General features: G+C 37.5%; 1 protein-coding gene across 13 annotated transcripts in view; it reads right to left on the reverse strand.

The window, feature by feature from the left end:
* The window catches only part of ANKRD28 (ankyrin repeat domain 28), a 148711-nt gene that overhangs the window by 69956 nt on the left and 51060 nt on the right, over positions 1–27695 (reverse strand). For 4 of the 13 annotated variants that reach the window (XM_036332678.1, XM_036332673.1, XM_036332674.1 and 1 more), the window contains 2 exons: positions 18160–18243; positions 273–351 (listed from right to left, as the gene is read on the reverse strand). In XM_036332678.1, coding sequence (XP_036188571.1) covers positions 273–351; positions 18160–18173 — 93 coding nt within the window. In that variant the 5' untranslated portion in view covers positions 18174–18243. Of the gene's footprint in view, positions 1–272; positions 352–18159; positions 18244–18898; positions 18945–19869; positions 21207–21423; positions 21443–27695 lie in introns of those variants that run through there. The other 9 variants (XM_036332682.1, XM_036332672.1, XM_036332684.1 and 6 more) reach the window with 7 other exon arrangements.

Here is a 27695-nt window from a genome sequence, read left to right on the forward strand (position 1 = left end):
CCTTCTAACATACTGTAAAATTTACTTGTATTTACAGCCCATTTTTCTTTATTAGAATATACTTTCCACAAAGGCAGTGATCTTTGTTTTGTTCTCTAATGTACGCTAACCTCTGGAACAGTACCGGGCACATCAAATGAGATCAATGTTTGTACAATGAACAAATAAGTTTCAGCTTATTAAACAAATATAAAGAAATAGTCAATTAGGTTTTATAAATATTAAGACAAAAATATGCATGATGTACTCTTATTATGTAGAGCTTACCATACCAGATAAAATAAGCAGTTCAATGATCTCTGCATCTCCAAGATAGGCAGCAGCATGCAGTGGAGTTCTTTTTTCACTGTCCTGTGATAAGAAGGAAAGGTGGCACATAAGTTTTCATATAAAGTTCATTTTAATATTCCTTAAATGAAGAAAAACCACTTAACTACTAGCTTACTCTTTCCACAACTCTAGTCTAATCTGCAAGTACCAGAGTATTTCCTTGTTAGGGGGGGAAAAAAGTGGCTTTAAAAGAATGGTATAAAGTACAGCCAAGAATTAAAGAAAAAAATCCAAGATGACAAGCCCAGATGGTGTTCAGTGGTTGAGCAACGTCCTATGAACCAGGAGGTCACAGTTCCATTTCAGGTCAGGGCACATGCCCAGGTTGTGGGCTTGATCCCCAAAAGGGGGCATGAAGGAGGTAACCTATCAATGATTCTCTTTTATCATTGATGTTTCTATCTCCCTCTTCCTTCCTCTCTCTGAAATAAACAAACACATATTTTTTTTTTTAATTTATTGCTTAAAGTATTACAAAGGGTATTACATATGTGTCCATTTTATCCCCCCGCCCTAGACAGTCCCCTAGCCTCCCCTATCCCCCAATGTCTTATGTCCACTGGTTATGCTTATATGCATGCATACAAGTCCTTTAGTTGATCTCTTACCCCCCTACCTCCTGCCCCCCAACCCTCTCCGGCCTTCCTGCTGCAGTTTGACAATCTGTTTGAGGCAGCTCTGCCCCTGTATCTATTATTGTTCAAAAGTTTATAATGGTCTCTATTATCCATGAATGAGTGAGATCATGTGGTATTTTTCCTTCATTGACTGGCTTATTTCACTTAGCATAATGCTCTCCAGTTCCATCCATGACGTTGCAAATGGTAAGAGTTCCTTCCTTTTTAGAGCAGCATAGTATTCCATCGTGTAGATGTACCACAGTTTTCTAATCCATTCATCTACTGATGGGCACTTAGGCTGTTTCCAGATCTTAGCTATGGTGAATTGTGCTGCTATGAACATAGGGGTGCATATATCCTTTCTGATTGGTGTTTCTGGTTTCCTGGGATATATTCCTAGAAGTGGGATCACAGGGTCAAATGGGAGTTCCATTTTCAGTTTTTTAAGGAAACTCCATACTGTCTTCCATAGTGGCTGCACCAGTCTGCATTCCCACCAGCAGTGCACAAGTGTTCCTTTTTCTCCACATCCTCTCCAGCACTTGTCGTTTGTTGATTTGTTGATGACAGCCAGTCTGACAGGTGTGAGATGGTACCTCATTGTTGTTTTGATTTGCATCTCTCGGATGATTAGTGACTTTGAGCATGTTTTCATATGTCTCTTGGCTTTCTGAATGTCCTCTTTTGAAAGGTGTCTATTTAGGTCCTTTGCCCATTTTTTGATTGGATTGACAAACACATATTTTTTAAAAAAGAACTAGCTTTTTAGACTTTCTTTGAATAAAGATACCTAAGCTTCTGACATACACAAAGTTTCTTTACTTCATACTGCACTCCCCAACCCCTATCAATATATTTTCATAATTTTACAGTTTAGAGAAGTACTGACTTAACTAAATAAAAAAATCTTAAGAAACCAAAATTTTTCCTTATGAAAATGTTTCCATAGGAGTGGCCATAGTGGCATAAAGGGAAATTACCTCTGAGGATCTGAAATTATCCCTTAAAACAATCTTAAGGCTTTCCTTAAAGTTCCTGCCAATTCCATTTTTGGCTCTAAGTATATATTCCTACCTTTCTAAATACCAAAAATACAGTTTTCCAAATCTTCCTTCAGGCTTGTGTACTTCTCCCCTCAAACAATAATGTTCTCCAGTTTAAGAAGCAACATCTTAAAGTCACATTTCAGGATTTTTAATTCATTATTTCCAACTCATCTAAATGTATGGCTTGTGTACTTCTCCCCTCAAACAACAATGTTCTCCAGTTTGAGAAGCAACATCTTAAAGTCACATTTCAGGATTTTTAATTCATATTTTCAACCCATCTAAAGTTACAACAATGCCGAAACTGGTTTGGCTCAGTGGATAGAGCATCAGCCTGCGGACTGAAGGGTCCCGGGGTCGATTCCGGTCAAGGGCATGTACCTTGGTTGCGGGCATATCCCCAGTGGGAGATGTGCAGGAGGCAGCTGATCGATGATTCTAACTCTCTATCTCTCTCCCTTCCTCTCTGTAAAAAATCAATAAAATATATTTAAAAAAAAAATAAAGTTATAACAGTGTTCTTGACTTGGTTGCATCTGAGAAAACTATTCATTTAGACATAATTATTTAGAAATTTACATCTTTTTTTTTTTGATTACAGGCTTTTGTGACGAATTGTTAGTTGTTTTCAGTAGCCCCTTTACCCCTTTGTCCAGAGGAATAAAGTTTTAGCAGAGAATACACACCTAGGCTGCCTTGAAGTGCTGTTACTTAGTGTGGAACAATGGTATTAACCCTTTGCGGTCCAATATTATTTTTGGAATTCTAACAGTCTGGTCCAAATTAATTGACGGGATTGAATGTTGAACTTTTTAATGTTCTTATTGCTCGACGTTGGACCTGCTCCTAGCGCCTGGTCTGTTGAGTCAGCCTCGAGGTTGGACCGAAAAGGGTTAATAGTGGAAGTGAAAGGCACAACTTTCAGGTCATCTTCAACTAAAAAGAGAACCATCTTAGAGATGGACTAATACTTTCCCACTTCCCATAGGCTGGAAGGCAGATGTGAAACTAAGCCAGCTTTGACTATGCAGAGGTAGGCCAATATCCAAGAAGTGTCTCCAGCAATACGATCCCGAATGACTTTATAGAGCAGAGTTTCTCCACAAACCTGGACCACAATTTCTTTTAACAGCCTGGAAGTTAAACTTCTTCTTTGAATAGGTGTTGTATTTTGGGGTCTCCTACTATATCAGAATACTAGAGGCCCGGTGTACAAAAATTTGTGCACTCAGGGGGGTCCCTCAGCCCGGCCTGTGCCCTCTCGCAGTCTGGGACCACTTGGCGGATGACCACCTGCTGGCTTAGGCCTGCTCCCTGGGGGGATTGGGCCTAAGCTGGCAGTCAGACATCCCTCTGGCAGCCCGGGAGCCCTTGGGGGATGTCCACTTGCCAGCGGGGAGCAGGCCTAAGCTGCAGTCGGACATCCTTAGTGCTGCTGAGGAGGCGGGAGAGGCTCTCACCACCACCGCTGTGCTGGCAGCCATCAGCCTGGCTTGTGGCTGAGCAGAGCTCCCCCTGTGGGAGCACACTGACCACCAGGGGGCAGCTCCTGCATTGAGCAGCTGCCCCCTGGTGGTCAGTGTGTGTCATAGTGACCAGTCATTCCCAGTGGTTCTGCTGTTAGGGTCAATTTGCATATTACCCTTTTATTATATAGGAGTGCCTGGCCAGCCTGGGTGAGGGGCTGATGGCCATTTGCAGGCTGGCCACAGCCCCTTCAGGGTGGGGGGTCCTGCTGGGGTGCCTGGTCATCCTGGGAGAGGGGCTGAGGGACATTTTCAGGCTGGCTAAGCCCCCCAGTGGGGATCCTCACCCCATGAGGGTGTGGCCATCCTGGGTGAGGGGCTGATGGCTGTCTGCAGGCTGGCCACGGCCCCCAGCCACCCAAGCTCCCAGTGGAGGCTGGCTGGAAGCAGGTATCTGGAATTTATTTGTCTTCTATAATTGAAACTTTGTTGCCTTTTGCGGAGGCCACAGATGGCTCAGCCAGGCGGGAAGCTTGGCTTCCCCCATCATTGGGGCAACCAAGCCTCCTGCTTGCTTCAGATCCGTGGCTGCCGGCCGCCATCTTGGTTGGGTTAATCTGCATATAGTCGCTGATTGGCAGGTGGGCGTGGCTTGGGGCATAACGAAGGTGCGTTCAATTAGCATCTTTGTCTTTTATTTGTGTAGATTGTAACTTTCAAGATTTAAAACAATGAAAAAAATTATTTTACATAGCTTAACAGTTTGGCAATACCCTAATTACTCTAAGAAAGGATAAACTACTGAGAATAGATTAGGAAAAATACTGCTAGTCAAAAGAGGTTAAAATGTTCATAGGCAATCAAAAAAAGGCTTAGGTATTATAAAGCTGTAACAGTTATCACTGGCTCTCCATACACTTCTTCATATAATTTTAATATATTTGTGATATTGTTTTTGTCCTTATAATAATAACAGGTGCTCCAGTACAGGGAGACTGGTCTAGTGGCTATTAATGCTGTTTAGTAAGCTAAGAGTTCTTATCTCTCTAATCACAGTGAATTTACACATGACCATGTGTTTTATTCCAATATGTAACCAAGCAAACAGAATTCTTTGCACAGAAATTACTGAATAATTAATCATTGAAAAAGCTAAAACTGAACCACTAAAATATCAGACTTTATTGAAAGCGGAGTCCTAATTTAGTCATTTTAATAAAAGGATCCTTGGCTTAAGGCTTTTCAGTGTTAATCATTAAACAGCAAACTTCCCCAGAGTGTTTAAAATATCATCAGACCTACTCAAATTGAGAAACATGTTTACTACACAGGGTAAACCATGAACACAGCACACACAGTGAGTCATTTATGTGTGAGGGATGTCTGGAATCCTATGACTCAATGCCTTGAATATTATTCATGTATTTTATGACTCATGGATAAGTTTTCCCGCTCTAAAAAGGAATTTAAGAAAAAAAGGGAATAAATTGTTCCACTAAAATTTAACCTGTCATCTTGAAATTTAACCCAGTTAAATATTAAAACTTGGGCAACAAAATATTTAAGATTCCTTTCAATAAAATTTATTAAAATTAAGAAATTATCCTCTTACATATAATAATTCCATTTCATGGAACTCTTTTAGATAAAGATATTCCTATCTGTGTGCAAATAATAGCTTAGGTATATTTACTGATTATCATAGGAAGCAATATGATGGAAACAATTTAAATGGCCACCAATAGGGGAATGGTTATCTAGAATATGAAACACAAGCTGTTAACCAACCTTAATTTAACTGACTCATGTGATCAATCCATATTTTCTGTTTCCTGAGTAAAACTAATGGATACTTTGGCACCCCATGTATTTTGACTATTAGATTACCACTAATAAGTCCGTGCACTTTGGTTCCTACCACTGTGTATTTATCAAGAGTAATATGTGTTTGTTACCACAACTGTTTGTGCCAACTGCACCTGTAATCATAACTATGCAATTATTTAAATTGATGAAATAGGAATTAAAAAAGCAAATTGTTTCCATGACCTCTACATTGAATACTATAAAAAGGATCAATAAAAGAAGTTGCCAAAAAAGTGCTGTTGAACTAGGTGTGGCTGAGACAACTGAAACACTAAGGAAATAGTAAAACCATGAAGAGATATTTGGCCCAAATTTGATTCTTACATATCTAAATTCTCACATCACTTAAACACAAAGTGAGAGTTACAGATAATGCAAGGAAGACAACATTAAACGCCTGTCAGTGAAAAGTCCTTGGCCCAATTTTTAAAAAATGGCTGGCAAATACACTTGTTACAGAAAATGCTTAAAGATCACTATTTATGATTCCCTCTGTCAGACTTTGATAAGCTTATCAACTACCAGTTCTGAATATTATCAGATGAGAGGTCTTGTAATTGTACAACCATATAATGAAATACTGTGTCAGCGTTCTGCATCCAATTCCAATGTGTGGGGTTTCCCTTCTGTACATGCAAGCAATGCTCCAACAAGAACTGAGGGCCCCATGACTCAACTCAATGTTGACACTATCTCCAGGAGATAGCAACAGATCCTATAGATTAAGGCTTCAGTCCTACAAGACTGCCACCCCCTCTTCAGACACCAATAGCAAGTCCAGGTTGTCACCTGTATAGCAGTCCCCCTTTATCCATGGTTCTGCTTTCTGCAGTTTTAGTTACCCACGGTCAACCTTGGTACAAAAATATTACATAGAAAATTATAGAAATAAACAGTTCATATGTTTTAATTTGCATGCTGTTCTGAGTAGCATGATGGAATCTTGCACTGCCCAGCCTGGGAAGTGAATCATCCCTTTGTCCACCATAGTTCCCCTCCCAGGCTGTTATCCGCTTGGTAGCTATCTCCATTATCAGATCAACTGCCTTGGTATGACAATGCTTGTGTTTAAGTAACTCTTATCTTACTTAATAATGGCCCCAAAGCACAATAGTAATGCTGGCAATTCAGATATGCCAACCAGAAGCTGTAAACTGCTTCCTTTAAGTGAAGAAGTGAGTACAGTACAATAAGATATTCTGAGTCAGGAAGGAGCATGGAAGAGCACAGGTAAAAAGTACGTATGTCTGACCTCTCCAGAACCCAGCATAGTAACTGGCACATATCTGTCAAGGGAATGAACCAACATAGACAACACAGGCAGAAAACTAAACTAGACATTAAGAACACTGGGTTCTTATGCTCTCTCTGCTAAATGGAACTGACCAAATTAAATAAGCTCTAAGGGCCTTAGTTTCCCCTCGTCTGTAACAGATATGATTTAACTTCTGGATCTCCAAGATCACTTTCTCAACTATCTAAAAAATGGAAGGCATAGTTTTTACCTTGGGGAAAATTTTATTTATAGAATCTAGGTATTATTCATGTTGTAATCTAGACATTGCTTCATCAGTAGTAATATTAAAAAGAAAAATCCACAGAGCACCTTATTTTAAATACTAAATTTACTTTCTTCTAGAAATTTAGCAGTAATTAAATACTCCTAAGCCAAGGCTTACTTGCTTTTAAATAAAAAAATAAAACACCAAAATTACATATCAATACCAGGTCCTACAAAACAAAAGGAAGTAGAGGTGATGCCATCTATAATTGGGCAATTTTAATTATCAAACACAGGTGTTTAGAAAACTAATACAAAGAATTTCTACTTCAAAAATACTGCTGGACTGTAACAGAAAATTGTCATTTCACAAAGCATGTGAAGTGTAAGTCTGAAAATATTCAGTGGAATGTCAGCTGTTTCAATCAATAAAATGCTTCTCAATGGCTTTTACAGAGCTGCGTACATTTTTAACAGACATATTTCCCTGAGTTCTGGGAGAACACAAGAGGAAGAATTCTCAGTAGAGTAACAGAGGGTAGGGGGTGGTACAAGCAGAGAATCCCAGAGAACTGCAGAATATCCCTTTGTATACTCAGCTAAGTACTAAGCAGCACATGTATATCAGACTACTACCTGAGACTGGTGAAAAGAACTATCCAAAATAATTCAAGTAGTTGTTTCCAACCACTTTTTCCTTACCAATCTGACCCAGGAGCCTTTTAAAATATTTTCCCCCCAATTGCCCCCATGAAATTTTAATAACTGCTGTGTATCTAACTTATACAACTTTGGCCCTTTGGAGAGCCACAAATCATTGTAACATATAAGATCTTTCTTACACATTCATTCATTCTCTACCCCTACCCCCAAAAAAGTTTTGCTAACTTGGAGATATCACACCCAATGAGAACAAATGGGTTAGAGGGAAGAGGATCCTGTTCCCCACCAGGTAGGCTGGAAAAACTCTTCATTCCTAGAGCACTGGGTAGAGTACTATGAAAAATCTTACCTCAGCAGTAGAGAATTAGCATATATTAAAATAAAATAACATAATATTTACAGTAGGAACAAAATGGATAAATCTTACAAAGATGTAAAAGGCCATGCAGAGTGAAATTACAAAATTTGCTGAGAAATTAAAAATTACCAAATAAATGGAGAGATATAATTTGTTCCTGGGTCAAAAGACTCAAATACTGTTAAGATATTAAATTTTGCCAACTTGATCTACAGATCAACACAACCCAATTTCTTTTTCCCCCTAGAAATTGACATGAACGAATCTCGTAATCATTATGAATTCCAAAATTCATATGGAAACACCAAGAATTGAGAACAGTCAAAACAGTTTTGGGAAAAAAAAAAGTTAGCGATTTCAAGATGCACAGTATCATAACAGCATGGTATTGGCATTAAGCTAGACAAATACATCAATGGAACATAACAGAGTCCATAAATAGATCCTCAGCTATATGGAAAACTGACTTTTGATAAAGATGCAAAGGCAATTCAATGAAGAAAAGTAGTACAGCTTTTAAATAAATACTTTTTGTTGTTGTTAAGCCTTACAGAAGCATTTTTTTTAGAGAGTGGAAGGGAGAGAGGGAGGGAGTGAGGGAGAGTGAGGGGGAGAGAGAGAGAGAGAGAGAGAGAGAGAGAGAGAGAGAGAGAGAGAGAGAGAGAGAGAGACACATCGATTGGTTGTGGCATGCCAGGTACATGCCCTTGCTCATGGTCATGACCTTTGAATCACAGGCTGATGATCTAACCACTGATCCAAACCAGCCAGGGCTAAATAAGTATTTTAATAATTGGATATATCCATATATAACAAAGCAAACTTTACCATATGCCTTGCACCATATACAAATGCTAATTCAAAGAAGATTATAGATCTAAATGTAATATTTAAAACTACAAAACTTCTAGAAGATATAAGAAAATCTATGTGACACTGAGATATTTTTTTAGATACAACGCCAAACCAAGATCCATAAAAGAATATGAAAAATTGAAAAGCATCAAAATTTAAAACTTGTGCTTTTCCAAAACAACCCTTAGGAAAATAAATTATAGCCAAAGACTGAGGACTTGCATCCAGAACATATAAAGAACTCTCAAAACTCAAGAGTAAGAAGACAATACAATAAGAAAAGGAATCTAGCCCTAACCGGTTTGGCTCAGTGGATAGAGCGTCAGCCTGAGGACTGAAAGGTCCCAGGTTCGATTCCGGCCAAGGGCATGTACCTTGATTGCGGGCACATCCCCAGTAGGAGGTGTGCAAGAGGTAGCTGATCGATGTTTCTCTCTCATCGATGTTTCTAACTCTCTATCCCTTCTCCCTTCCTCTCTGTAAAAAATCAATAAAATATATAAAAATAAATAAAATGACTTATATATATAAAAAAAAGAAATCTACCCTAGCCAGTTTAGCTCAGTGGATAGAGCGTCAGCCTGCGGACTGAAGGGTCCCAGGTTCGATTCTGGTCAAGGGCACATGCTTGCGTTGCGGGCTCAATCCCCAGTGGGGGGCTGTGCAGGAGGCAGCCGATCAATGATTCTCTCTCATCGTTGATATTTCTATCTCTCTCCCCCTCTTCCTTCCTATCTGAAATCAATAAAAATATAAAAAAAGAAAAGGAATCTAGCAAAAACACTTAGTTATCCCAGAAATGCAAATAAAAGCCATAATGAAATACACTCTATTATAGCGTTTACGATGAGAAAACACTGATCATACCAAGTATTTGTGAGGATGTGGAAAAACTGGAATTCTCATATTCTCTTGGTGGGAATGTATAATGAATGGCATAACCAGTTTGGAAATAGTTGTAGTGTCTTAAAGAGTTAAACATACACCTACCAAATGGTCAGACCATATCACCACTAGATAATTACTCAAGAAAAAGGAAAGCATATGTTCATAAAAAGACTTGTATACAAATGCTCACAGTAGCTTTATTGTAATAGATGAAAAGGGAAACAACTGAAATATCAATTGGTAGGCCAGGGGAAAAAACAAGTTATGTATATCGATACAATGGAATGCCACTGAGGTTATGTGCACTCTGTACAACAGAAAGTAATGAACTATCAATAAATGCCACATGAATGAATCTCGAAATATTTATGTTGTGAAAAAAGCTAGACAGCCCGGCCGGCGTGGCTCAGTGGTTGAGCATCAACCTATAACGAGGAGATCATGGTTTGAACCCAGTTGGGGCACATGCCCAGGTTGTGGGCCCAATTCCCAGTGCAAGAAACAGCTAAACAATCATTCTCTCATCAATGATGTTTCTATCTCTCTCTCTCCCTCTTCCTTCCTCTCTGAAATCAATAAAAATATATATTTTTAAAAAGCTAGACAAAAAAGGGACATACTGTATAACTTCACTTTTATAAAGCTCCAGAAAATACAAATTAATTTACAGTGACACAAAACAGATCAGAGGTTAGGGACAAATGAAACTGTACATTTTAAATATATGTAATTTATTATATGTCAACCATACTCAATAAAACAAAAAACAAAAATTGCTAAGGTGCTGAGACCTATCAGATTATTTATAACTTCAGCTTAGTCTGATATTTAAGGCATTAATTTATGACATCTTTGCTATAATATATGATTATCATTCTAAACTTATAATTATAATAAAACCATCAGGATTATTTCTGAATATACAATAAAGATACTTGATTTCTTTTTAAATATGTTTTATTGATTATTTTACAGAGAGGAAGGGAGAGGGATAGAGAGTTAGAAACATCGATGAGAGAGAAACATCGATCAGCTGCCTTCTGCACACCTCCTCCTGGGGATGTGCCTGCAACCAAGGTACATGCCCTTGACCGGAATTGAACCTGGGACCCTTCAGTCCGCAGGGCGTCACTTCATCCACCGAGCCAAACCAGTCAGGGCAAGATACTTGATTTCTATGAAAAATACCATTGTTCACTCAACACTAATTGTTACATACATGTCCAATAAAGTTGCTTCAAACAAAAAATGTAGAGGACATTTATTCTATTTGGGAAGTTAATGATATATTTAACCATAATAAATACAAACATTCTGAAATTTCTGCTTATCCACTGAAGCAGAATTTTTATTTGCTTGGTGAAAAGATCCCACTTATTATTACCAATTAGCAAAACTAGTTTATTTAACCAGATCAAAGAGGGGACTTGGTTAAATAAATTATGTTTTTTAAAAAATATATTTTATTGATTTTTTTACAGAGAGGAAGTGAGAGGGATAGAGAATTAGAAACATCAATGAGAGAGAAACATCGATCAGCTGCCTCCTGCACACCCCCTACTGGGGATGTGCCCACAACCAAGGTACATGCCCTTGACCGGAATCGAACGTGGGACCCTTCAGTCCACAGGCCGACTCTCTATCCACTGAGACAAAATGGTTAGGGCATAAATTATGTTATTAACACATAATCTAAAACTACCTTATCTAATAAAAGAGGTAATATGCAAACTGACCATCACCCCAACACACAAGATGGCCGCCCCCATGTGGACATAAGATGGCCAGCAGAGGAGGGCAGTTGTGAGTGATCAGGCCAGCAGGGCAGGGCAGTTGGGGGCAACCAGGCCTGCAGGGGAGGGCAGTTGGGGGGGGACCAGGCCTGCAGGGGAGGGCAGTTGGGGGGGACCATGCTGGGAAGGGCAGTTAGGGGTGACTGGGCCAGCAGGGGAGGGCAGTTGGGGGTGACCAGGCCTGCATGGGAGGACAGTCAGGGGCCACCAGGCCTGCAGGGGAGGGCAGATGTGGGGGGACCAGGCTGGGAAGGGAGGGCAGTTAGGGGTGACTAGGCCAGCAGGGGAGAGCAGTTAGAGGCAATCGGGCTGGCAGGGGAGCAGTTAGGCATTGATCAGGCTGCAGGGGAGTGGTTAGGGGGTGATGAGACTGGCAGGCAGAAGCAGTTAGGGGCAATCAGGCAGGCAGGCAAGCGAGCGGTTGGGAGCCAGCAGTCCTGGATTGTGAGAGGGATCCCAGATTGGAGAGGGTGCAGGCTGGGCTGAGGAACACCCCCCGCCCCGTGCACAAATTTTGTATGGCTATAAAGAAGAATGAGGAAGCTCTCTATGTACTAATCTGGATGGGTTCCCAAAATATATTGGGGATGAAAAAAGATGCATAACACATATGTGCTAAATAAGAAACTATATGAGTGGAATGCAAAAATAAGTCACCATCAGTTTCTAGGTGCAAAAACAGCCAATTTCTCCCTGGCCCGTTTGGCTTAGTGGATAGTGTGTTGGTCAGTGGACTGAAGGGTCCTAGGTTCGATCCCGGTGGTCAAGGGTATGTACCTTGGTTGTAGGCTCGACCCCTGGCCCTGGTTGGGGCAAAGCAGGAGGCAACTGATTGATGTGTCTCACACTGATGTTTCTCCCCCCCCCCCCCCTTCCTTTCTGAAATCAATAAAAATATATTTTTCTTTAAAAAAGCTGGTTTTTAAATTCAGGTACAAACAGAATGGTGGTTACTACAAGGGAAAGGGGGGTGGGGTGGGGGACAAGAGAAAAGTGGGTAAAATACGAGGTGACCAAAGGAGACTAGACTTCAGGTAGGAGCACAAAATAGACTATACAGATGGTGTGTTATAAAGTTGTACACCTGAATTTTTATGCTATTAACCAATGTTGCCCCAATAAATATAATTTTTAAAAAAACTAGTTGGTTTTATAACATAACACCTTCTTTATTTCAGGATCACCACAATAGCCATTTAGTCAAATGACATAACATATACTCATTTATAGATCGTAGGGGACACCTGAATATGGGTGAAGAAAATTTTTTAAATGTGAGGCTGAAATCTAGAAGCACTGGCAAGAATAGAAGAGAGGTGCTGTTTCTAGACATGGAGCAACTATAGGGAAATTCTCTCCTGGGAAGAAGCTGAGGTGGTTCTCTCTTCTTTATGCGCCCTTTCTATTCCATGTTACATGGAAGCCAGCCAAAAGCAGGGTGGGTACACTTGAGATGGGGTTGGAGGGTTGTGGCCTCCAATAACAATTTCTGTGGGTAGCTCAGAAGACTGTATCCACATACAGTTTCAGGACACAGTGCACATAAGTGAGTGAAGAGGTTTTAAGAATTTAGGAACACTGACAGCTTGGTGTACTCACAGTCAGCAGAAGTGACATAGGGCCACAGAAAGATTTCTTAACAATTAGAGTACTTCTAGCTAATTTCCAGAAAAGACTACAATGGGAAGGATGGAGGTGGGTGAAATTCAGGCAACCTGTGTAAATTCATGGTTTACTACTTTGTGTTAACTACCAACAATATTGCTACAATAAAACATAGTATCTGCCTGTGTGATGTACATATACATACATGTATACATGTATGTTTATATTTGCCAAGCACTTCATATGAAAAAGTAAAATCAACATCACTTCAATAATCCCAGTAAGTTATTTTTGAAAGTTTAGATGTTAATAATTTAGAAGACTACTTTGGCAAAACCAATCCCAAAATATTTTGAATGACATTGTACATTTAAAGGTAGCATTTTCAAAAATATTGTCAGATAATACAGGCAGGATCTACTGACTAGCTCTTAAATCAACTGTCTTTGAGTTTAAAAAGGGTCACTTATAATCTAAGCCCTTCTCTGTTTTAAACACAAAAAATCGTGTGGGCTGGATTATAATTAATCCCAGTTTGATACTACTTTGAATGTCATTTTTACCCAGCTAAAAAATAACGCACTAAGGGAAGTTTGTGAATTCACTCATCTGCAGTGCTAAAGTCTGACATTATGAAAATTAGAATCACATTTGTATTACAAGGTAGAATTCCATAGAACATGAACATAACTTTTAGGAAAAAATTCATTTTTGAACCATTATTGCTTTATGACACTATCTGGCAAAAGGAAAAATATTCCTCTCTCCAAATTACTTTTTTATTTCCCCAGTTACTGTCAAGTCTGACATGGGTTCAAATTCCTGTTCTGCTATCCTTACTGATCCTAAAGACATTTAACTTTTCTGAGTTTCAGTTTTATCACCTATTGGTGGAATGAAAATGTTAACCTACCAACTTTACAAGATTCTCTTGTGAATTAAATCAAGTAACATAAAAAGGTTTAGGCATGTAACTGTCACTGAAATAAAATTCTACAATTAACACCAATTTATATCACTCTGGATAGAGAAAATAATTTCTACTTGTAGAAAATAATTTTCTCATAAAGTCAGACTTTTAATCTGAAATGTGTTATTAATATCTCAGCTTAAATTATTTGGGCTCCACAACATGGCATTAATTTCTAATAGATCCTAGGGAAAGGCATTTTATTATTATTATTATTAACATCCAGAAGGCCATTAATGTAATCACACACATTTTACAACAAAGGAAAAGTGAGTCTTAAAGAAGTTAAATGGATTTACTCAAGTAATACAGCTAATAAGACTAGGAAGATACAAGTCTTTAAAGTTTTATTTCAATTGTTCTTTACACTATATATACCATTCTGCCTTTAAATTTTTTTGACTGTTTCACCATTTTGGTTTACAGTGCTTCTTCCACATCCAAGTAGCTTTCCAAATTGAAAGTCATTAAAAGTCTTCTATTAGGTTCCCTATCCAAACAACTATTTCCCTTTATTCCTTCCTATGAAAGTGCTGTTTTTCTCCAGATATGGAATATAATCAGTGATGATAAGCCCCTGTTCTCACCTCAGCAGATGAACCAGGCAACGAACAATGACTGATCTAAGCAAAAAGCTAATCCCCGTCTACCTTTGCTGGTGGAATGGTTCAGAGTGGGCTTGTAACTAATGGAACCTTGGGGGAAGTGTTGTGGGGATTCTGAAAAAGATGTTTTGGCTTGATTAAAGAAAGAAAATGTATAGGGGAGAGTCCCCTTTCCACTTTCTTTGGTCTCATTACTATTGTCATGAGTACAGGATACAACATTCATCTCTTTAACATGAGGAGAGAGTTGAGAGTCTCATAGACAATCTCACCCAGAGCTCTGACATTACTATTTTAACCAACCCCCAAATCACCTTGCTCTGGATCACATTATTATTGATCAAAAAACCTGTATGTAGCCAGGTAGTCAATTATTTGTGGCCTAAAGCCACAAATATGAAACTCCAGTATTCCTAGTAAAATCATCTTACCTACTAGCTTCTATAAAAACTTCCTTCTCAGACAAAATATTATAAAGACATAATATTTTAAATTAGACTTTAATTAAAAATCAGTTAAGTATGTTATTAAGAAAAATGGTATTTAGTGGCTCACCATATTTAATAACTTCAGGATATGACTGAAGAAACTAATCTAAAGTAATAACAATGTTAATTTAACAGAATAAAAACAATCTGAAACTCTTAATCCATCCTAAAAATTTTTTGAAAAACGTAAGTTTCAAAAAGTCAGACATTATTCTCAAATACATATTTAAACTTATTTTAGAAAAACACCATTGTCACACTGATATAAACCTTAAAAATATTTATTACCCATTAAGAGTCAGTGGATATTATATGACAAAACAGTATAAGTTTTATTACACACATATCTCTTAAAACCCGATGTGATTCCTTATCACAGAGGGCAGAAAGAGAAAAAAAAGTATTATCTTGAATTAGAAGAATGGCCAAAAATTTAACAAATCTTACAATTATGACAATACTCTCAATTACTGAGTCACAAGAGAAAAGGCCTAAAAGCAACCATAAAAAAGTTCGTCAAAAACCCATGAATCACTGAAAGCAATAGAGGAGTCATCCTCAAGAACGGCCTACTGATTTGAAGTACAGAACTAACTTAGCTTCCAGTTCTGACCCAAGTTTCAGAGCAAGGGAACAAGCTAGGAGATGTTAAGAAATGATGGCTGAAAATAAGTAAAGACAGGAATCTATAAGTAGAGGCTAAAAATCCTTAGGGGACACAGGAGTAACACACTAGCTATCTATAACAATAAAAGCATAATATGCTAATTAGATTGGACGTCCTTCTGGATGTCCTTCCTTCCTTCCGGACAAAGCCACAGTGGGGGGGGGGGGGGGGAGGCAGAGGTGTCAGAGGCCCCCGGCCATGGTGGCGGCTGGCACCAAGGCCCTTATACGAATTTCGTGCATCGGGCTTCTAGTAAATATGTAATAGCTTCCAAGGGCATCACATCAGAATCAACTGATGCTCAAAAATGATTCTGAATAAAAATTTTAAAATTTAGGATAATTAATATAGTAGAAAAGCAGTTTTGACTATAATGAGACTTGTAATGATCGACGAATTAGCCATCATGGTAAGCAGAATTATAGTCCAAACTTTCTCACCAAGATATGATTTGCTAGTACTTAAAACAACAAACCACCACAAAAAAAAACAAAAACCTAGAGTTAAACAGAACAGAAAGCTGTTTCCTCCTTTTCATAGGTCATTATTTTCTATCTTAAGAAAAGTAGACTCTCCAGGATATCTCCATAAGGTAAAGTGACTAGGCACTTCATTTAAACTAAAAAATTAAAATTAAAAAAATCCTGAATTAGGTGCATGTTTCCAATAAACATAAACTTAAAAAGCTTCATTTAAGAAGGTTTAAGGGGAAAATGTTGGATGAAAGAAGGTGAAAGGATTCGCAAAAAAAAATATATATATATATATGTGTGTGTGTGTGTGTGTGTGTATATACACACACATATATATATACACACACACACATATATATATATATCCCACAGACACAGACAACAGTGTAGTGATGGCCAGAGAGAAGGTGTGGACGAGGGCTGGGTGGAGGTGGGAAATGGGAGACATCTGTAATACGGTCAACAATTTTTCAAAAAATTAAACAATTTTTAAGTAAAAAAATAAAAACTTTGAGAGAAAAACATATTTTCTTTTATGGATTAGGAATAATCTTTTAGAAAATATAATGATAGCATTTTGATCAATACCCAATGTTAGATAAACCAGTTTAGCTAAATATTCAAATCTATTCAAATAATCCACCTTTAAAATATCAGATAAAAACTTTTTACATCTACTTAACATTAAGTGGTCACAGTAATGTTGCATGAAAGAATGAAAGAAAGATGAGAGTTCAAGATGAGCTTTCAGGGTTTTCTTAGAATTACCAATCCTTTCCAGGTCATCAGTTTTAGTGTTGCTATAGTGACTCTATGAATCATGATCTTCCCCTCACCCTCTGTAATTCAGAGGACTAATGAATTTGATATTACAGTAAACTAGAGGCCCACTGCACAAATTCGTGCACGGGTGGGATCCTTCAGCCTGGCCAGCGATCAGGGCTGATCAGGGCCGATCAGGGCCATCTTGCCCCTAGTCCCAATCTGGGCCGATTGGGACCAGCCAGCTGGGGGGGGCGGGGTGGGGTGGGAGGCCATGGGAGGTTGGCCGGCCAGGGGGAGCAATCAGGAGAGGTTAGCTGCCTGTGGGAATGCACTGATCACCAGGGGGCAGCTCCTGCATTGAGCGTCTGCCCCCTGGTGGTCAGTGCACTTCATAGCTACTGGCTGGTCGTCCAGTCATAACAGTTGCTTAGGCTTTTATATATATAAATTATCTATTTTGAGCCTCTGTTTAGTAAATTAAAGAAACTACTGGCTATTGGAAAACATACACAGAGAGGAAATTTATTCACATACCTGTTTTTTTCTAAAACTCTCCCTTATGCCAGTCCTGAATGTAAAATCCACTATATCTTTAAATTTGGAGACTTTTCAAACAATGTATCTTTCTTTATTTTACTGAGAGACTCAAACAGATGAGTCTTTGTGTATGGTTTACCAGAATTATTTACAGAAAAATCTGATCTTATAATCTAGTTAGATGTATTATAAACTTAATAAAAATGTCTTTATTTCGAGTTCACAAAAAAGAACCCTCATTTGAAATACATATAAGAAATGAACAGTGAAGTGTCAAGATGTCTACAACTTACTTTCAAATGGGATTCAGTAGAAGAAAAAAATATATGTACATGTAAAAAAATATATATATAATCTGTGTAAATTGGATAAAGCAAACGTGGCAAAATATAGTCAGAGTATTTTTTCAACTTTTCTGTGAAAAATTTCAAAGTAAAAAGCCAGGGGAACAAAGGCTCTTCACAGGCTCCTAATTCTCTTGTATTTTAGTCATTACTCTGAATATATGCCCAGTCCCTTCCTTTTCTGCCCCAAGATGCTTCTTAATTTCATTTAAAACAACTGTTACAGAATTGTTATGTCTTTTTAACAAAAATCATAACTCCAGGAAAAAGGTTTTAAAAGTAGGCTAAAAGGCATGTATCAGTGAATAAATTGTTTTACCTGAAAGTTAACATCTTCTTTCTTAAATATTAGTGCTCGAACTTCATCAGGATCTCCATTAAATATAGCTTGCACCAGTGATGGCTAAAATATAAGAGAGTAATAACAACATTAATCACAGCACATGGATGATTCTAAAGATATTTCCACATAACTTTTTTTTTTTTTAAATATATTTTATTGATTTTTCACAGAGAGGAAGGGAGAGAGAGATAGAGAGTTAGAAACATCGATGGGAGAGAAACATCGATCAGCCGCCCCCTGCACACCTCCCACCGGGGATGTGCCCGCAACCCAGGTACATGCCCCTGACTGGAACCGAACCCGGGACCCTTCAGTCCGCAGGCCGACGCTCCATCCACTGAGCCAAACCGGTTTCGGCTCCACATAACTTTTAAAATTATTTTTTAATAGGCACCCGAGGATATGTTTTTATTGATTTTTTTTTAGAGAGAGGAAGCGGGGAGGGGGGAGGGGAGAGAAGGAAAGGAACAGGGAGGGAGGGAGGGAGGGAGGGAAGGAGACAGAGACAGGCAGACAGGGAGAAACATCAATGTGAAAGAGAAACAGAGATTGGTTGCTTCCCATACGAACCCCGACTGGGGCTCAAACCCAAAACCTTTTGGTGCATGGGACAAAGCTCCCATCAACTGAGCTACCCGGCCAGGGCTCCATATAACTTTGCAATCTAAAAATTTTCTTCCCTATAGCAACAATCACTTGTTTTTTTTATATTTACCAAAAGTTTCATGAAATCAAATCACATGAAAATACATGATTCCTCCTTGTGGGGGTGGGTGGGAAGACCTAATTTTAAAAAAATCAATTCAAAATTACCAAAACTAGGTGATATGATAACAAATGCAAGCCTTTTATTTATATATGTGAGAAAAAGAAAGTTACTGGCAAATACAAGGGTGAAATCTCAACCTCTATTTTTTGGACTCAACTTGTCAAACAAGTAGTTTGACAAGTTTGAGGCTCAGCAAAGAAGGCCTCTTTGAAAAGTCTGTTTGTGGCATCAAAGTACTTGCATGGGTCAGCAATTACATGTATAAAGATATAAATCTAAAGAAAGAAAATCTGCCAATTGATGAAAATCACTACTATTCAGAGACCAAAAATAATTGTATACCTGATAAAGAGGCAAACACGTGCATGTCTAAATATAACAATTTCTCAATCAACGACATGGCCACTCTGATAAGATATCATATTATACCAGTCAAATAAGAAGCCAATTGACAACAACATTAAACATAAGGTTAAGAATAAAGTCTGAGTCTTTTCCTATAAAAAGTCTTGCATGTAAATACATAAAATTCATTACAGAAAAGACCATGCCTCGGTGTTGCTGGCTGTACTCAACCTTTCCTAAAATATAAAGCTCTTCATTCTTATTACATCAGTTTTAAAACCACAAAATGAAAACAGAAACGTGGTTGCCACAACTACTATTCTCAATTATTTTTTAAAGTCTTTTAAAGAGATTAAGAGATAGCAAATAAAATCTAAAATGTTATCTAAACATCTGAAAAAGTAAAAATCAGAGATGTGTGCATTTTATATACAATATTGCATACTTATACATTTACATTGCTTTTATTTGGGTTTTTAATGAAACTAGTAGAAACTAACTTTATTCTTAAAAAATAAAATTTATTCTACTAGTTCAGTAGAATATAGTAAACATATAAACTCATATCTTACCAATACATTTCCAGAAGATGGAACATGTAGGGATTTATTTTCCTGTGGCAATTTAGAAATGAATGCAGGAGATTCATCTTCTACCTCCTCCAAAACAACAATACACACTCGACTCATTCGCTCTTTTAAAACACTAGATTCCCAGCTATGCGATAAAAGTCACAGTTGGAAGAGCACAAGTAGTTTTTCCTCCTCTTCTGTATGACACTTAGAATCATTCTCTGAACAGCGCAGCTGGTTTTTTAAAAGTTAATAAGTACTACCGGAAAAGCTGAAGTTTAAAATTATGACTACATAACTTATAACTTCCTAAAACCAACAAGATTCAGTTATTTTCTGTTGGGTGATTGCAATACTTAAAAGAAATTTCACATCAACATGTCAATTAACTAAAAATGAGTACAAGCTCATTTAAAAATATTTTTCCTCTACCAAAATAGTCATATTGCTCTGTCTCATAGATATTTACTTGCATAAAAAGATCATTGTTTTGGGTGACACCACCACGCAATGCAGAATGAAATGAGAAACAACTGCTGTGACAGAGATAATTACAGCTATACCCACTCTTGCCTGCAAGGTCATATAGTTACCAGTAGCTGGCTTGCTTATAATTGAAAATTAAAATTAAACTCTCATTATTCTGTTTCCACTTCTAATTTGTCTTCATTTCTTCAGCTTCACTGGCTTAATGCAGACACTATCCAGAAAAAGAAAAGAAAAAATATCTAGAGCTCAGCACAAATTTTTTAAATGCAGCTCAGAGGTTGACAATTTTTTCTGTGTTTGGGAAAGAAAAAAACACAACACTCTGCATTAATAGCAAAGCTGCAGTACATTTACATGCGATGAGTCAGATCACAAGAGACAATAGGACTCTTGGTACTAGAATACAGCTTGATTAATCCAGATATTCCATATAATAGAGGAAACACAGATAGCTTTATTCCCATCGATAGCGTAAGCAAGGCAGAGCGTTCATTCTTTCTTCATCAGGCAGTTGTCTGTGGCTGCTCCAGCAAAAGGGCACAGGCACCAGGCAGAAATGGTGCTAGCGGGAATCCTAATAGAACAGGCAGGCCGAGAAGGAATCAGAAGACATTTGAGCTCAAATTACTGCTTCAGGCTTTTCATTTAAAAAAGAGAGAGAGAGAGAAAAAAACCCCAGTAGTTTATCATTCCAGTGTTTCCTTTGATCTCCACATGAATACAGCTTCCACTAAATAGTCTTCATTCAGAGGAAAAAACAGCAGACTGTGCATCTTCTTTGAGCCAACTACTTTATTCAATCATCTGCCTCGGTGCCAATACAGTTTCCTTCCACTGTGAAAACCGTTACAGTTACCCTTTTCAGTAGATTTCAGATGCTTCCCCGGTACTCAGATGATCTTGCAAAACGCCACTGACACCTCCAATCGAGTAGGTCCTTAAACAATATCTATAGAACTTCAGGATTGGCCCCACAGAAGCATTCCAACTGAGCAACAGTCTGAACAGCAAAGACTGCAGCACCGCAGAATGAAATGCCTAGTAATGCTCACATGTTACACTTACCAGAGATCTGAGCTACTGCTCGAGATGTAACTTCCTCTAGCAGTAGAAAAAACAGTGCACTTGGACTGCCTTCACAATTAGAAGGTTCATGCCAGTTCTGTGACTAATCCAGATCAAACTGAAAAATTCTGTAACTGAAAAATGAGTGCGCTTTTAACATTTTCCACTAAAAGCCACAAGGAAATCTGGTGTACTGCCTCTGCTGACTAACACTGGTTTTAGCAAGTAAACAATTTCAGACAGCTTAACTGTTTTCGTGTGTTACAATAAAGCAAATGTTTAACCCCATAATGACAGCAGCATTAAGAGTGTCTTCAGTGAACCTAAATAAGAGAATTAGAAATGAAGGAGAAATATTTTATGAACATATAAAAACCATGAACCTAAGGTTTTATTCTTATTTTTTACCAAGACCATTTAAAATCTACCAGATGTATGTTATTTTCAAAAATGCAAAGAAGTTGAAACAAAAGAAATTTAACATTTACTAACAATTTTTATATTGTGGAATTTAATCAAGTCATATTTCTAAAGAAAAAAAAATTTCTTAAGTTAGAAATCCTAATTCTAAAATTCTGTGGATCAGATGAATTTTCACCAAAGAAATGGAATAATTCTATCTTCCCATCTGGAAATGGAATAAAGTCTTAAAATCTGTTAAAAACATAAAACTATTGTTTAAAGTCCCTGGTTCAGAATTATCTATGTTAAAGGCAAAGGGTAACACAAAAAAAGCAAAAAATCTCCCGCCCCTATAAAATTAATATTCCCAAAGTTACAAATAAGTCTCAAAAACTATCAATTTATAGTTGGCTTTCTTCCCCCATTTCTGTTTACTCAACCAATGGGGTTATTTCTCAACAGAAAAATTATAAACGCAATACCATACTTCCCTTTCAATCTTTCTTTTTTCTTCTATCAACTAGCATTTTTATTAATAAACATAATAGTTATTCTGAACATTTATAATGTGCTAGGGTGCTGTACTTTGTCAGCACATTAACCTTGCTACATTCTCATATTATACAGGAAAAAACAGACTCAGAAATTAAATGTTTTATCCAAAGTCATACAAATTAGTAAAGTTGTGCCTAATTTCAAACACATGCTCTTTCCAACCTAGTCTGCTTCCACTGAGTGTATGTGTACACACATACACACATTCTCTCTCTCTCTCTCAAGATCTTTGCAACCTATAATGGTTGTGAAAGGTTTGTATAACAAAGGAATATACTATTTGTTGTGATAATATTCCCAAACAAGTTATTTTTAAATGGGTATTTCAGGGCTAGTCTTACCACATTAATTTAAGCCAGTTTATTTACCAAAACGTGGAGAAAACAAACAAACAAGCAAACAAAAAACACCCTAGCATGCTACAGATAAGTATGCAAGAATTTAAGAACAAAAACCATTAAATATCAACTTATGAAAAAAACCTATAACCCAGATAGAGCTATACCAAGATGCTAAAATATGCTAACAATTTACATAATTGTATTTTAAAATATATACAATGGTTTAAGGTCAAATTAAACACATGCAAATATTTTGACATACAAAAAATGATGTTAACTACCTCCAGATAACCAAATAAAAAATATCATCTTGATATTTGTGAAGTATCTGAAAATAAAACCACTATAGTAACAATACCCTAATATTCTATCTACTGTTTTTTTTTCTTCCCCACACCCCCCCAAAAAAAACCCACAAATATTTTTTATGGGAAATTTTAACTTATTCTAAAGTATCCAATGTATAAATAAATTCACCTAATGAGACTTAAGCAGGTCTATCTTGTTTCTTGTTCTAAGTTAATTTCCATACTTAGGTCTTTCCTAAGCAGAAAACAAGGTCCTTGAAGGCAAGGACTGTGTTATAAACATACTGTTTCCTTCCACTTTCTTTCGACTGTAAATAATTTCACTGAAACAAATTCTACTATATCACAAGACTGAGAATGGCGAAATTATAAAACACAATGGGGGGATTCACACACACACACACACACACACACACACACACACACTCTATTTTTTTTAAACAAGTTAATGACTTTTTAAAAAATACATTTTTATTGATTCAGAGAGGAAGGGAGAGGGAGAGAGTGATAGAAACATCAACGATGAGAGAGAATTATTGACTGGCTGCCTCCTGCACGTCCCCTACTGGGGATCAAGCCCACAACCAGGCATATGCCCTTGACCGGAATCGAACCTGGGACCCTTCAGTCCGCAGGCTGACACTTTATCCACTGAACCAAACCAGCTAGGGCCACACAGACACTTTAATCAGAAAATACAGGAGGCAGTAAGGTGTAGGCAAGCCAACTTAAGTGTAGAAATTATCAGGATATAAAACAACTAGAGGCCTGGTGCACAGGATTCATGCACTGGTACGGGGCTCATCCTGGTTAGCCGAGCAGCTGTGGACCCGCCCTCTGAGCTGCTGTGCACCCTTCATCCCAGTCAGCCAAGTGGCACTCCCACTGTGGGAGCACACTGATCACCAGGGGGCAGCCCCTGCATTGAGCGTCTGCCCCCTGGTGGTCAGCATGCATCATAGCGACTAGTCAACTGGTTGTTCCGCTGTTTAGTCGCTGGGCTTTTATTATATAGTATAGAATGATATAAAATGACAGCTAAAACTAAGGGCTCAGGAGTCAGCCTACCTTGAGAACAAATTCTGATTCCATTATTTATGTGTCTTTGGGCAAACTACCTAAATTTCCAGAGCCTATATTTCCCAGAGCTTTTGATCTAGAAGAAATATTGTAGCCCTAGCTGGTTTGGCTCAGTGGATGGAGCGTCATCCAGGGACTAAAGGGTCAAAAAAGGAGACAGGTAATAAATAAGTATTTAAGAAATTATAGATGGAGAAAGTACTTGTAACATATTGACAAAGTCTGTGTAAACTTAAGTTCAACATTGTGTTACTGTTTGTGTGTTTTGTTGTTGTTGTTGTTGTTTTCAGTTGAACAATGGTAAGGGACTGTGGTTTATTTCTTGAGGCCCTTACTTTTTAGGCCAAATTATATATTCTGTGTTTAGTAAACCAACAATTTCAACCCTGACTACTTCATTAACCTCCTGTACTTTATGCTAAAATGTATCCTATCAAAAGCTTACTCCTACTTTTCACCAAATCAAGGAATGGTAAAATGCATTTAACCTTCACTTTACTGATAAAATTTAACATCCTAAAAGATAATTTTAGGTTCCTAATTTTTTTGACACGTGATTTTTTCCTTTTTGCATAGACAGTCCATCCAAAGCTCAATTTATCTCTTACAAATCTGCGAACCCATGTTGATTATCACAGAATAAAATACTTTACTTTAGGATTAAGTGACTACTATGGGCCAAGCTAGTTTACATGTATTGTGGTGAAGGATAGTAAGGAAGTGAGTTCAAACCATGTTTCAGAAACATTTCTCATAATTCATGAATCCTAAGCAATCATCTTTAAAAAAAAAAAAAGAAGTTTTTATTGGTTTTTTTAGAGACAGAGGAAGGAAGAGGAAGAGAGATAAACATTAATCGGCTTCCTCCTGTCTGTCCCCTACTGGGGATGGAGCCCACAACCTGGGCATGAACCTTGATCGGGAATCAAACAAGCAACCTCTCAGTGCATGGGATGACGCTCAATCAATTGAGACACACTGGCCAGGGCCTAAACTATCACCTTGAACTATACTTCATCTGTGTACTTTAGAAAAAGACTTATGAACAGATTTAAAAGAAAATAGGGTCGAAGGAGGGGGAAAATTAAGAAATTGTTGCTTTCTATGATGCTGGTCAGATTTCCATATGATTAGTACAGCCACTGCAAAAATGTCACACAGTTGATCCTTGAACAACACAGGTTTGAATTGCACAGGTCCATTTTACATGTGGGTTTTTCCCCGCCCAATAAATATTGTAAATGTATTATCTCTGCCTTATGCTTTTCTTAATGTTTTCTCTAGCTTAGTTTAGTGTAAGAATACAGTATATAAACCATAAAAATATGTAATTGACTGTTTATATTACCAGTAAGGCCTCTGGTCAATAGTAGTCTATTAGTAGTTAAGCTACTAATAAGAGTCAAAAATTATACGTAGATTTTCAACTGTTCAGGAGAGAGGGAAGGTCAGCATCCCAACACCACGTCGTTCAAGGGTCAGCTGTGTATTTAAAAAATGATGAATTCAAAATCCTTTTAAAAGGTCCAATTTAATTTTCTTCATGTAATGAATTTATAACCTACGTCATTTAAAAACATTTACCCAATCATATTTCCAAAATGGCTGACAACCAACATTACCTAAGATCACGTGGTTTGACTCAACTGTTATGTTACAATGGTTAAACCTTCCATCATTAATATTATATATTGCATATTGTTAACATATTATTAGTATTACATGTTATTAATCTGATGTGTTCTTTGCAAAGACCTATATTCAGCATCCATTCTTCCCATCTTCCACTCTACTAAAACATCCAGTTTTTAAGTACAGAGCCTCACAAAGAACACTACACTTCTCAGCCTCCTTGCAGCTGAGAGCCATATGACAAAATTCTGACCAGTATTTTAAGTAGAGGTGTTGTGCAGCTTCCAGAAAACTTAAAAGGACAAATGGCATATCTAGCCTACTTCCTCAAATAGTAGGCTGGAGAGGATCTAAGTTCCTGAGGACTGTGAGACAGAACTGTCATGAAGCCCTGGACAGCCTACTTCCCAACTTTTAGAGAGAAATAGTTCTGCCTTGTTTAATCATTGTAATTTTCTGTCTCTTGTACTTGGAGCTGAACCTAACTCTAAGCGGTAGTCCTTACTTTTCCTTTAGTCATTAATCAGGGGCTATATATCTTTCCAGTCCTGTTCTTCCACCCTCCACACTCTAGTACAGAATAGCTGCTTAAGTTTTCAACAACTAAAATGAATTGCAAACACTAGCTGCAACAAATTGTAACAGAAACAATAACTGGTCAGAAAACAGCTCAAAGAACAATTCACTACATTATCCTGAGTAAGCAAAGGAAAATCAGCAGAAGGAAAAGGAAACAAACATTTATCACAAATATTCTCTGTCAACTCTGGTGGGTACTATTATCCAATTTGTATCCGGGAAATAGAAACTCAGTAACATCTTGTCAGTCAATGACTCATCCATTTATCTATATTTATTCATCATCTACTACGTGCCAGGATTTCTGCTAGGCTGAGGAAATTAAAATGTCAATCCTTGTTCTAATGGAGCTTACACACAAATAAATATTATATAACTGCAAACTGTGATAAACTGTAGAAAAAAAAGAATTGGAAGGGAAGGAACTAGAGGAATGTCCACATGACTAGAGCAAACCATCATGAGGGACAATGGCAAATGTCGCTGGAGAAATAGGTCAACTCAGATTACACCAGGCCTTGTAAGCCAAGCTATAAAATTTGTATTTTTAATTGATCAATAAGTCATTAATGATTTTTAAGCAAGATTGTCATCGTGCTTTGCTTTGGACTGGATGTAGGAATGAAGGAGGAGTGTTCACAAACAACTCCCAGCTTTTGACTTAAGCAACTAGTGTAGTGATGGCGAATCTTTTGAGCTCAGCGTGTCAGCATTTTGAAAAACCCTAACTTTACTCTGGTGCCGTGTCACATATAGACATTTCTTGATATTTGCAACCATAGTAAAACAAAGACTTATATTTTTGATATTTATTTTATATATTTAAATGCCATTTAACAAAGAAAAATCAACCAAAAAAATGAGTTCGCGTGTCACCTCTGACACACGTGTCATAGGTTTGCCATCACTGAACTAGTGCCTACTAGAGTTTAGGCAATTTGGGCCTTCTTCAGTTTCCAAATTATAAATTGAAGAATATGATTTATTATATCATGTCGAAAGTCTCTTCAAGCTCTAAATCGGTTTCAAATCTTAATCCAAAGTCCGTATCTTAGCATCTACCCTCATGATTGAAAACAAAGTGCTAACAATCTCAAAGTTGCCTAATTCCAGGTGGGTGTAAAAAGTTCCCAAAGAATAGTGAGATATGGTTCAATCCTCCTCAAACTCCAGTACATTGAAATAACGTAAAAATCTTTGTAAGAATACCTTATTTTTAAAATGTTCAACAAAATTACAATAGCAACTGACTAAACATATATTTAATATTAATATTTTCACTCTAGTATAACTACCATGCCAAGAGATCACAAAATGTCACATATGACCTTCACCTTCAAAGGCCTTATTACAACCTAGTGATTTTTTGAGTGAA

Source organism: Myotis myotis, unplaced genomic scaffold (assembly GCF_014108235.1).
Source record: "Myotis myotis isolate mMyoMyo1 unplaced genomic scaffold, mMyoMyo1.p scaffold_m19_p_13, whole genome shotgun sequence".
Taxonomy (NCBI): domain Eukaryota; kingdom Metazoa; phylum Chordata; class Mammalia; order Chiroptera; family Vespertilionidae; genus Myotis; species Myotis myotis.